Source organism: Podarcis tiliguerta (assembly GCF_965153285.1).
Source record: "Podarcis tiliguerta genome assembly, chromosome: 1".
Lineage (NCBI taxonomy): Eukaryota > Metazoa > Chordata > Lepidosauria > Squamata > Lacertidae > Podarcis > Podarcis tiliguerta.
In genome coordinates, this window is record NC_139534.1 from 85661859 (window position 1) to 85674595 (window position 12737).

Consider the following 12737-nt stretch of genomic DNA (forward strand, 5'->3'; position numbering starts at 1 on the left):
GGACAGCAGACTCTAGCAGAGGGCTTCAAATGGTCAAAGAGCTAGAAAGAACCATTTCTATCCCTGCAGGTCTAGTAAAAAGAATTGAGATCACTTGTTTAAGTCTCCACAAAAACCAAAGAAAGGAAGATTTAGTCCGTAGAAACAAAAGAATGTTCTTCTCAGAATTCATTAGAAGTTCTAGATTTTGGTTACTTCCACATCTACTGCTAATAGGGGGGCGGGGAGCAGGCCGAACAAGTTATGTGCAAATGAAAAAATACTAACTTGTACTATACAAAGAACATAGGAGGAAATTCAAATTCAGTGAACATCCCGCCAGCACAAGCACTGCAGCTTGCCAGGTGGAACAATTCTCTGTTTTGGATGCTCTCTTGCCCCCGCAACCCAGGGAGCACTGGGAAAGAGGAAGGGGGAGACCCCACTGTGGAAGCAGAAGCCCCAGTGCAGTAGTATACACGCCTACCTCATGTTTAATGGGCTTACTCCCAGGTAAGTGGTTAAAGGACAACAGGCTAGGCTTTGGTTTTGGGTTGGGATTGAGGAAAACAGAATTCTTGTGTCTTTAACAGCTGTATCTCCACAATCAGGACCAGCAGGATATAGCTGACTTCCTATGGTAAATATGAGGTTGCCCAGGATAGGGGAGAAGCAGCAACAACTGTATTCTCTCTTATTCTGTGTTGTGCCATTTTGTGACTGCTGCCCACTGCACACTCAAAGTTCAAAATGGTCCACTGGTCCAGAAAAGCTGGCGAGACCTGGTGTACCCCATTCACAACAGAAAACCACTCAGAATGGTTAATTAGTCTCATATATGTTAGACAAATATGCCCACCTTGTATTCAAAAAAAAGGAAAGGCACAAAATAGTTTGGCTATAAAGCATCATTTGAAGAATATGAAAGTAACTTAGATGTCATACAACCACTGATCCAACAACCAAATGAATGAGAGGGCATGAAAAGTAGAGGAGATACAATTTCCCCAAAAATTATTTTATATGAAGTGGTTTCTATTAAGTAGCTCACTCTTGAATGCAGGAATGTTTTATGAAACAGTGATGAACAATTTCAGAGGTTTTCAGACAGAGCAACTCATGGTCCTGAGAATCTGTATTTCAGTGTGTGTCAAAACACAATAAAATCTGCATATTTTCCCATCGCTTGCTGAAGAGGGGTGGCAGAATTCAGGACATTGCCATATTTATATGTGTAAATTTTCAGTCTAAGAATGTAACCTTTCTGTGCTCAAGGAAACTACTTACAGCAGGTCCAACTCCTATGAGAGCCTTAGGAACAATTATGTTACTGCATAATATTTAACATACATGCAAGAAAAATTAGATTATGAGCTTCACAACTCATGCACCTAATACTAAAAATGTGCTGGAGAATTCTGGAAAATCCTATGAATGAAACCCTGAAAGCTGGCTGTGCATGACAGTGATTTCTTGGAGAAAATAATAATTTGAAGGTTATGTTGAAGAGATTTTTCCCATTCCCAAACAGATATAGATCTAGTCAGTGTTCGAAGGAGCATTTTGCGACAGCGAATTTCATTAGCATGAGCAGTTTCTGAGCTCTGGATACAGTACTGTGCCCAAGATTTCAGATTAAAACTAGAATGGAAGGAAAGGAAAACCGTTTTCTGCATCCCTACTTTCAGCTGCTTTCTGAAGACTGGAAAAGAGACCCTCTTAAGAATATTAGGGGGGTGGGCAGGGGGAGGACTAGACCATGTGAAAAATGAATGTAATATTTTAGCTGCAGTTCATTCATTTTCAGCTTCGTATTCTGGTTATAAAAAAGTGCGCCTAGACATTCCGTTGTTGCATCCATAACGTAGGTTTAAGGTGCCATTTACTGTAGATCCTAGCTTTCATATCTCAGTTTCTAACACTAATCTAGTCAAACTGTAGGTCTGTGTCTCTCTCTCCTTTTTAAAATCCAGCATGGTATAGGAGCTAGATAAGAGACTGGAATATGGGAGGCTTACGTTCAGGTTCTCCACTCCTCAATAAAGTGGGCTAGGTAACTTTGTGTAAAGAACTCTAAGCCAACCTCATGCAGGATACTGATTTAATAATAGACCATCTTGGGTGCTTCGGCAGAAAGGTGGTACATGTAATAATAAATAGGTGTAAAGTAATACACAGAAGAGTGTAGCAATAAGTATTATCCTGACCAGCAATGTATGAAGTTTCAGGAACAGAAACTGTTCTCCCAAACACCAGAAGCAACACCACCTACTACCTAAAGAAGGATGTGTACAATATTGCTGCTATCACACAAGACTGATCACTTGGAAAAGATGAGAAAAGTCTGTATCATATTAGAATGTAAGAAAAACCCTGATGGATTAGACCAAAGGCTTAGTCAGTCCAGCATTTTGTTCCCACTGTGGTCAACCAGATGCCAATAGGAACCACTTTATGGCTAGGGCTCTCCAGCAACTGATACCCAGAGGCATACTGCCTCCGCTACTGGAGATGGCTATATAGCCATTATGACTAGCAGCCTTGACAGCTTTATGCTCCATGACTATCACCTTTCCACTCTATAAACAGGTTGTTTAAATAATTATCCATAATTTATATTTTATATAAATAAATGCAAAAAAGGAAAAAAGAAATTCAGAAACACAAAACCTTCAATGCAGAAAGGAAAGGTTCCACCTAAAAGGGCCCCTCTACCAGTTTCCCAATCAGCCAAGAAGGGTAACCGCATAGAAGATAATACCTCAAATGCATAGAGGAGCAGAGATCACAATGGAACATTTGTTACCAAAAAGCACAGCTAGTGCATAGGACACAAATGCACTCCCTTCCCTACTCAGCATGAAATAAAAGGCAGTTTGGGTATGGCTGACTGAATCACTTTCCTGAATGGACCCCTTCCCTGCTTGAATATTATCTGCAGGGGAACACATTTCTCCACAGGTATCTGCCTAGCCCTGTGAATGAAGAATGTACCAATTCTTTTAAGCAGTCAAGCCCCCTTCCCCAGAGGATGAATAGGAGGCAGTAATGGAAATAACTGAGGGTTGCTCTTGCTGAGCTTTCCCCATCACAATAGGCCTCAGCAGGCTGCCTCACTCCTACTCCTCCAGCCTGCAGTGCTGCTTAGGGAAAGCTATTAGGCGGCTGACGCTTCTACATATCTCCCCTCATTTACATCTTACACAAACAAAACCACAATGAAAGGGGGAAGACACACTCATTCCCCTGCGCTTCCGAGTAGTTAATTGCTAGAGCATGAAATGACAGCTCCAAAGAACAAGGGTTCTGCCTCCACCATAAATTCTCTCCCTAGAAGGTTATTTCCTGCTGCTCTAGGAGGAGCCCAGTTCAGACTACCTGGTTCAACTGGAATTCAAGGGTATGAGCAGTTTAGATTATTACCTGAGCTGATGGCACTATAGAATCAACATGGATTGTGATGGAGTACTCCATCTACTCAGTCCCAGCTGGAGAGCATTTTTGAGGAGGTAAGAAATATCTATCCCAGTCAAGCAGTTTACAGGTCATATGATTGCTAAGAACCACAGAGAAGACTATTGTGGAGACACGCTGTACTGTACTTGTACTTTGAGATTAGAACTGCCACAAGAAAGATGACTTGAAATTGTCCTTATTGGCTTAGAAACTGAATAAACAGGAAGCAAAACAAAAACAACACTCATTCACTTAAAAAGCAAAGAGTCTTGTGGCACCCTAAAGACTAACATATGAAGTAGATTCTAGACGATGAATAAAATTGTTAGCTTTTAGGGCACTACAAGATGCTTTATCGTTGATGTAAATTGTTACTTATCTGTTTGTCATCAAGAAATTCAAGAAGCAAAAGTACCAACTTAAGGAGGCAGCAGGGTTGCACGTATTCATTATGAAAGCCGTAACATAAGAGACTGAGCAAATCAGATAGGGATATCTAGCCAGCCTGGAATTACTGTACTCTTCAGCTCTGATTAGGAGGCTTTTTACACTGGATCAATATTCTCAGAATATATGAATCTAAAGCCCTATTTCCAAAAAGTCCTTTTCTCTTCTTTCAGCCCCCTGCTCATACAACAACCACATCTATGGGTTACTGTGGCAATGAACATTACCAGTTATCAGGTGTGCTCTACACTTTTGATAATTATAAGTTCTGTAGCATATTAAAACATATGACTGCATTAATACATTCAGGGAACTGACAGAAGCTTTAGTTAAATAAGTGATTCTTAAGGAAAATATGAATAGACAACAGAACACCAAAATGACCATTCTCTTCCATTGCACCAGTACTAACCTTGGAAAGCTGAATAGGGTTCAAGTTTAGCCAGCTAATGTGTCTACTTACCCATCCAAATGCACAACAACTTGAAAAGTTGCAGCAGTTGCCTTCCATTTATTAAAAATAGACTGGTTAATGTGTTCAGTTATTGAGGAAGGATTCATCTAACAAGCTGCATCAGTGCAAGGTGAGGGATTCCACTTACTCCACAAGGCTTACAAGGTGAGGGATTCCACTTACTCCACAAGGCTTACAAGGTGAGGGATTCCACTTACTCCACTTACTCCTCCTCTCGCCTCAAACTGACCATAGCAGGAGGTTGGGAGAACCCCCAGAACAGCATGCAGCAGGAGGAGAGTGGGGATCATTCCATCTGGCAAGTTGCAGCACTAGTTGATTTTCACCCATGGTTTTTGAGAAGTATGAATGAAACCTACTATCTTATTTAAAAAAACCCTCAAGGTGCTTATGAACAGAAGAAGAGAGGAAAAGTCAAGCATGGTGAAATAAGAAGAATGGACACTTACTCAAAGTCTTCAAATTCCAGATCATTTCCTTCTACAGATGGACCTGTATTCTCAGAAGTGGAAGCAGAAGATGAAGATGAACGGAGCCGATTCTGCTGGTATCGCATGGAGCGCTGACGAATACTATCTCTGCGTGAAAGATACTGGATCATTCTCTGGGCATAATAAGCAGCAGGAGACAACCTGAAAATATGAGAGACCATTGTTAGTTCAGAAGCAAGTCTCACCAAATTCAACTGAACTTGCTTTCCCATTAAATGTTTAGCGTTGCAACTTTATTGTCCAAATCTGTATCTGCAGTTAAAAGATTTCTCCTGAACTTTGCTGTATCCATAGTTCATACAACCAATATCTAAGGTAGGTCAGTGTTATTACCCTTATTATTACCATTATTACTTTTGTTGTTAAGGAGTAGAGACTGAGAAATAGTGAATTGCCATCTAAGTGAGTTCACCAACCAAGGTGACATCTGCAGTTCATATTTCCAACTTTCATTCTTGGCTGCCCTGTTGACAGCTAGCTGGGACAATTAAAAAAAGTGTCTCAGACCCCGTAAAATTTACTTTCCATTTCAGTCTCTCCTCACCCCACTAAAATATAAACAAAAATTCAGCCAATTACCTGGATTTCTCTCCCCGTCCTCCCCAATTTTCTGCTCTTTCTTTCCCTTCCTATTCCTCATCCCTATCAATATGTAATGCATGGAGAATGTTGATTTCTCTTTTGATGTTAAAAAATGAATCTCTTAACCTGTTTTCTACAAGTTCAGGTAAGATCTATGTTTAAACAAATGATCTACCACCATCATGCCTAGTTTGGTCCTAACTCTTTGCTCAGACAGAATAGTTCCCATCAGCTATATCCAAGGAATCAATAACTACTGGTCACGATGATTATATCATGCCTCTAAATATCAGTTGCTGGGGAGAGCTATTGCTCACAAGCAGAACTTCCTAAAGGCACTTGGTTGGCCTCTATGGAAAAGAGGGCTGAGGACTAGATGGACCTTTGATCTGAACTCCAGCGCAATTTTTGTGTTCTTGTGTAATAGACATTTCCTTACATTTAGAAAATAAATAGTTCAGATTCTTGTAACTCGAATCCATTGGTTTGAGTCAAAGAAGACTAGTCATGAACTGACCACTGAACCTACCATCCAATAACATTAGTGTATCCAAGGCATAGTAATATTGGCATCTCTTAAGAAATACACTTGTATTCCAGAATTTAGCTGTCCTTTGCAAAACACATTATTTGTTTGTCTTTTTTGGTAATCATTCTTTATATATGTGCAATGACAGACCTAAAGTGCTGTCAGGATGGAGAACTCAAACAGGCCAATTATCCTGTAAGCCTTCTGTTTAATTGTAAGCAGGCAGCAACAAATTTTAAGAATTTTTTTTGTAGGTCAGGAAGAACAGATTCTTAAGTATTTTTATTTCAAATCCCAGTGATTTGTGACATTTCAGGAATAACTGTCAGCAACTCTTTTTTGCCAATTCCTTTATCACTCTAATTATATCACCTTTCATATGGTCAATTTTTCAACACTCTCATTTGATTCCAACAATAGTTACAAAGTTCCCATTATCTCAAAAAAGCCAACCTTGCCTTCTCCTCTTTGAACAGAGATTTAAATCAATCACTTTAGACAGAATTGATTTTATCTCGGCCATATATGGATCAGCCTACTTTTTCTGTAGGATTTGCCCTGCTACCAATTCATTCACACAAAGCTTTTTTCATTACTCATGTTACATTGCGTTTTTCTTTACTTAACCATCTATCCTCCTTTCCCTGTCTTACTTGTCTATGCCTAGTAAGGAGTTTTTGTGAATTTTTTTACCAGTAATATTCAGTTTTTTCAAGCTACACTGTTCACTTTATTCTTTGTAGAGCTGTGTTTTTCAAAAAGCTCTGTCATCAGTGGCACCTTAATTATAGCACCCAAAGAATTTCCTACATCAACACTTCCTCTCATTACCTTATTATTTCTTAATTTTTTCAAAAGATGCTTTCTACAAACCCCTCTTTCTGCACTCTGAATTCCCATGTCTTACTCGGATCCAAATAAGTCATCATCAACATTATTCCTTGTTACTACATCATTCATTCCCATCCTATTAATAATGCAGCATATCTAAGAAGATTTATGTGCTTCTGATCACAGAATTATCTTGCACATTATATAAGGAGTTCATATTCTCTATTTAGCTCTATAGATGCCTCTACTCTTTCACTAACACTATTCAAAACAGGCTCTGCACAGTCCAGACCACTGCAGGAGATGGTTCCTTAAACACAAATCCCTATTGTTTTTTATAGCAACAACATAGTTGGTACATCATCTGTAACTATGAACAAGAAGCAGCTTTAGGCCTGGAAAAGAGTATGAAACTTTTTCTTCTTCTTTTTGCAACATGGAAGTGAAAAGCAAAGAAACTGAAGCAAGGATAACAACGAACCAATGTGAACAAATGCTAGTAGTATATATACTTAGTTTCCATTTCAGACTCATTTCAGGAAAAGGGGAAATGGCTTAAGCTAAAGGCTTTATGGAACAAGTGTGTCTTGAAGGGAGAGACAACAAACAGAGTAATTTTCCTTTGCATTCTCTTCTTCTCTCTAGGTATGTCTTTTTCTTTAAATGAGTGGTAGTGTAAAAGGAAGACTCAGAGCCTTAATACAATGAAAAGAACATCACATACTCCTCTTATTTTGTGGTTCACAGGAGCCCACAAAGTTATCTCTGGGTTCAATTCTGTCCTTACCTAGCTGGATCAGGATAGATTGGATGTTCCCGAGATCCTGCCCCATCATAACGGGATAATGAAATGAGTGAAGACTCCAATAGCCTCCTAGGGAAGAAAACAAAAAGCTTTAACTGGAAAGTTGAAACTACTAGCATCCCATGTGTCCACCTTCTTGACTTCTCTCAAATTAAAATGTCAAAGTCCATATATTATTTGGTATTTTTTTACCCACCCACCACATCTTCATAGCCAATGTAACAATGGTAGAACTCAATTAATTTCATCTTCTAGTGAAGTCATGGCCCAGTTTCTTTCACTGTTCACGATATTAAGAGCCTTACAAGTAAAAAAAAGGACCTTTATGATCTAATATTCAATGAAGTACCATCCTCTATGGGTTTTTTCAGCACAATGTCAACAAACACAGATTACCACACAATGCACAAAGGCTGGGAGCATGGAAATAAATCAGATTATATTCAATTTCCAGATACCACTCCCTCACAGGGCTGTTTCAGATGTTACAAGTTCCATTAAAAACATTAATGGAATACATATAGTCACACTTGCAATCTAACACTTTCTCCCCTGTGCACACACAGTTGGAATAATATTTGCCATGGTTCCTGCACTGAATACACATCTCAGGAACAGGCAGCAAAAGAAATGCACATGGAATTGTTGGGTGTACATAGTTGCTGCCACTGCCACCCCACCCAATGATTCATGTTAATTTTGTGTAAGCCATTTACACTACTTAAAACTATTTAGTATTCCACTAACAATCACAACAAAATATTACTTTGTTTTTTGTCCAGCCAGCCAAAATTACCAAATACCATAATGGACATACAGACAAATTATGCAAGGCTGCTGTTAAAGGGATTGTTCTACATCAAGTAAAGTCTATGGGCTGCATCCAACATTATCTGTACATACACTAATGCAAGTGCTCTTGTGCTAGCAGACAGTTCACCTTTATTGTTGCACAACAGAGAGATCCAATACCACAGTTGTGCTTCTAGAGACTGATGGATCTATTGTGCAACCAAATTACCAGCAATCTGCTTATGCATTCTTTTGCAGAACATTATGCTGATGTAAACAATTCATCAGGAAAACAAGTATACCACTTAATGACTTTAACTTTGTGCTACATTCCTTTAGCAGGTTTGTCAGACCTGGAAAATGGTTAAATTTATTAGGTTTAAGATTAAACATTAAACTCTTGGGCTGGGGTATTGTTTAGGGGAAGGTTGTTGCTGTTATTTATATTAATTGTTTGTATCTTTGTTTTAGATCTTATTATGATTTATGTGGAAATTGTTCGATTTCATTGTGTGTTTTTATGTTTATTGTTTATGACTACTTTTGTTATGTTTGTAATCATGTGTTTTTTCATGTTGCAAGCCGCCTTGTGCATGGTATGGAAAGGCAGCATACAAATAAAATGATGTATGTATGTAAACATCTCCTCCCATATGATTTTCATTGAAACTTTCTTGGGAAAGTCATCTTTAGATTTGCTTTATGGTACTTTGTTTATTATGTTTTATTTTATTATACATTCCTTGCTGTGTCCTTTGATAGAGAGCAAAGAAAGCTAGATAGATAGGCAGATAAGATAGATAAGCCATTAAACATAAGAAACTCTTGATTTCATAATAACTGACCATAGTGAAGCATGGATCTGGATTAATATCATATCGCCATATTAAAAATGCAAATATTTGCATAAATGAACAATCTCAACATAACCTAGGAGTCTCTGGAGTTTAATGATTCAGCGAAACTGGCTGTTAACAGAAAAAAGCAACCATGTTCTTTCAGAGAACAAAGCTTTCACACAGAACTACATTCTGTGTACATACAATTATTTCAATTACATGTGAGTTGCACACACAGCTATCATGGATAAGGATAGATAATTTTGTATATATAATTTTTATTAATTTTTCTGTTTAACTATTTAAAATACTTATTTTACATCCTTAAGATATCACTGACGTCCCTTCTTCTCTTTCCATGGTTCATTTTACATATCATAAATCCCTGCATATTTTACAAAAACTATACCATTTAGTATTCCATTACTGTATCCATCAAAACCTATTTACACTGTTGAATTTATCTTAATGCTGCCAGCGTTTTCAGCTGTACACAATTATTTCCCATATATTCAATAAACGTTTTCCAATCTTCTTCAATCTTGTTCTCTTATTCCAGGGGTCAGCAAGGTTTACTTCGCCTGGGCCAGTTTGCTCCAGCAGAGATCCCTCTGTGAGCTGGATGACATGCCCACGCTCGTGATTTCTGGCATCTGTGCGTCTGCGCAGACGCGGTTTTCAGCACCGTGGAAGCGAGTCCCCGCACTGGTTTAGCGCAGCGCACGGGGACTCGCCAAGTGGGCAGCTCAGTTCGGGGGCAACTCATGGGCCAGTTAAATGACCCCCGTGGGCCACTTGTGGCCCATGGGCCTTAGGTTGCCTACCCCTTTCTTATTCTATATGATAAATCTGCAAGTTGTGCATATTAAGGATAGGTAATTTTGGTAATTTGAAAGAGATGACCCTGGCCTCTTTCAGGCCAGGATCACACAAGGCAGTAAACCAAATTCCCTGGTCCTTTTAACTAAGAAAGGAAGTAAAGTCAATGTGTTGTCCAAACATCATCTTTTGGTTAAACTTTCTCTTCCTTAATCACAATCCCAAGAACAAACCTTGACTTAGTTGCCATGCTACGCTAAACTAAAAAGGACCCAAGAGGAGCAAAGCAGATGCAATCTCTTCCATGGTAGCCCACATGTTCACACTAAGCCATGGTTCAGCTAGGCACTACGTGCATACACAGCCCCTGACATGGTGCATAAAGCAAAATTTGAGTGCTAACTAAGTAATGGCCCACTGCAAATATATAATTAGTCTGGAACTGTATTTCACATCTCAGTTATCCTTCTAGATAAAGGATCAGGGACCTTTGGCCCTCCATGGTTAGGGATGATAGGAGCTGCAATTCAGCAACATCTGGAGGACCAAAGCCTGTTCTGGACCGTGTACCAATCCTCAAAGGCTCCTTCTTTGGTAGTCTGTTTCTGTTTGAACTGTAAGAGGCTACGGTCTGTAATCTCTACCCCAAAGGATGGCCAGTCCCAATTAACATGACTTCTAACAATCAATACCACAAACAGGAAGCATTAGATGATGTCCAGGTTTCAAAGAACATGAACACCACTGTACATGTGTAAAATGTACAGAATTGGCAGGGGGAAAGGGATTTCTTGCCCAGGCAAGCAAACCGAGCTAGGCTCACAGAACAGCCCCAGCATCCAACCAGACTTTAGGTCCAAAGAGCCAAGGAGAAGGTTCACTGGATTATTTCATCAGTTCTTGAATTTACTACAAAAGCTAGAAATCTGACATCTGAAGAACCTTAGCAGTTTTAATTCCATCAATCACACTTGCAGACAATGCTTCAGGTTAAGGCTCAGACTGAGATTGGATAGGACATGAAAGAAAATAAAAAAGGGACAAACTTCACAAGGCACTGAAAGAAAAAAATATGACTCATTTACAAAAGTGCCCCAATTTTCTATTTTTGTGCCTAAAAGGTTTCAAGTATAACGGTTTCCCTTCAGAGGCAAAGGACAAACACTCCACATTCCAGAGAAAAGAAACGACTATTGCCTCTGACAAAATTATTTATACTGCAATGACGCTAGGCGCAACTGAAAATACTTCAGTATACTTCAATACCATGAGGAGGCCTTTTCTGTGAAAGTGGCAAAAAGTTTGGAATGCCATACCAAGGAGACACAATATTTTCAGTGGCATGATAAAGCCATCATTTTTACTCAGACAATTTAGATAGGATTTTAGTCTGAACTGCTTTTTCTATTCCTTAATTTTGTTTTGAACCCACTCTTTATTTTGTTTTTAAATAATGTCTACATGTGCTATATAAATGATTAACACACTTCTGTACGCTATCCTTGAATCTTCAGGTGAAGAGCTATTGAGAAATATTCTAAATAAATAAATAGCTATAGATAGGTAGTAATGATAATTTCTTTCAATTTATAACCCTATTCCATTTTTGCCAGGAAACACTAAATATTATTTTGAAAATTCAGTTCCTCTCAGGTGAATTTATACAAAATCAAACTAAATATACTGCATAACACATACTTAAATTTCTTGTGAGCTCTGAATGTGTTTTTCCTTAGGGGACAATATATTTATTTTTAAAGAACAACCCACATTGTCCTGTTAATTGACTGAGGAGAGATCACTAGTCAGCACCTTGCTAGAGGGAAATCACATATGCAAAAGACTGCAACATCAATAGGTTACGGGTTGATAGGAATTGTGATTTGCTTTTTCACAAACTTCTTTCAGTAGTTTGTAAAAAAGCAAATGAAGCATTTGCCAAGCTTAATTGTCAAGCTTAAAGTTAAAGACCTGTGACATCTAATACTACTGACGGAAGCAAAAGCAGATTCTACAAACAAATCTTATGTGTTGACACTTGTTCATAGGCCATGCCACAGAATGGAATACATTAATTAGAAAGTTTCAAGAAGAGGTGTTTGCCAACTGCTGAGTTTCCCAAATTTAATGTTCAAACCCCTGTGAATTTGTCACACTGAATTCAGCAAGACCTGCTTCAACCCAAAGCATAATGTCAGTCAGTGGTCATTTAAGTACATCAGCTTTATGATATTCTATGAGCTACAAAAACCACAATGCTGAATTGAAACTTCTTTCTATGTGCTCACAACAAGTTTTACCCTTCCTCATTGTGTGTCTTCACTTGCAAATTAATGTGAACTAGACTCCCACAGAACAGTTTTGTTTTCACACCAAAACTATAGTACTGTTCAAAAAGTTTGTATTTTATGCTTCAACTTAACAGAAATATCAAAATTTGGTTTTCCACTGCACACAAGTGCATAGTAAGGCTGGGCGATATCTGGTTTTTAATATCACAATATATCACCAGCTAAACATCACAGCACAATATACCAATATACAGTGGTACCTCTGGTTACAAACTTAATTCGTTCCAGAGGTCCGTTCTTAAGCTGAAACCGTTCTTATCCTGAGGCATGCTTTTGCTAATGGGGCCTCCTGCTGCATGCGCGCCTCGGGCGTGCGATTTCTGTTTGCAGCCTGGGGCAAA

The 12737-nt window shown here is 38.7% G+C and overlaps 1 protein-coding gene across 3 annotated transcripts in view; it reads right to left on the minus strand.

Annotated features, from left to right (window-relative positions):
- The window catches only part of AMBRA1 (autophagy and beclin 1 regulator 1), a 153771-nt gene that overhangs the window by 89497 nt on the left and 51537 nt on the right, over positions 1 to 12737 (minus strand). For all 3 annotated transcript variants that reach the window (XM_083455389.1, XM_083455391.1, XM_083455390.1), the window contains 2 exons: positions 7578 to 7664; positions 4807 to 4989 (listed from right to left, as the gene is read on the minus strand). In XM_083455389.1, coding sequence (XP_083311515.1) covers positions 4807 to 4989; positions 7578 to 7664 — 270 coding nt within the window. The remainder of the gene's footprint in view (positions 1 to 4806; positions 4990 to 7577; positions 7665 to 12737) is intronic.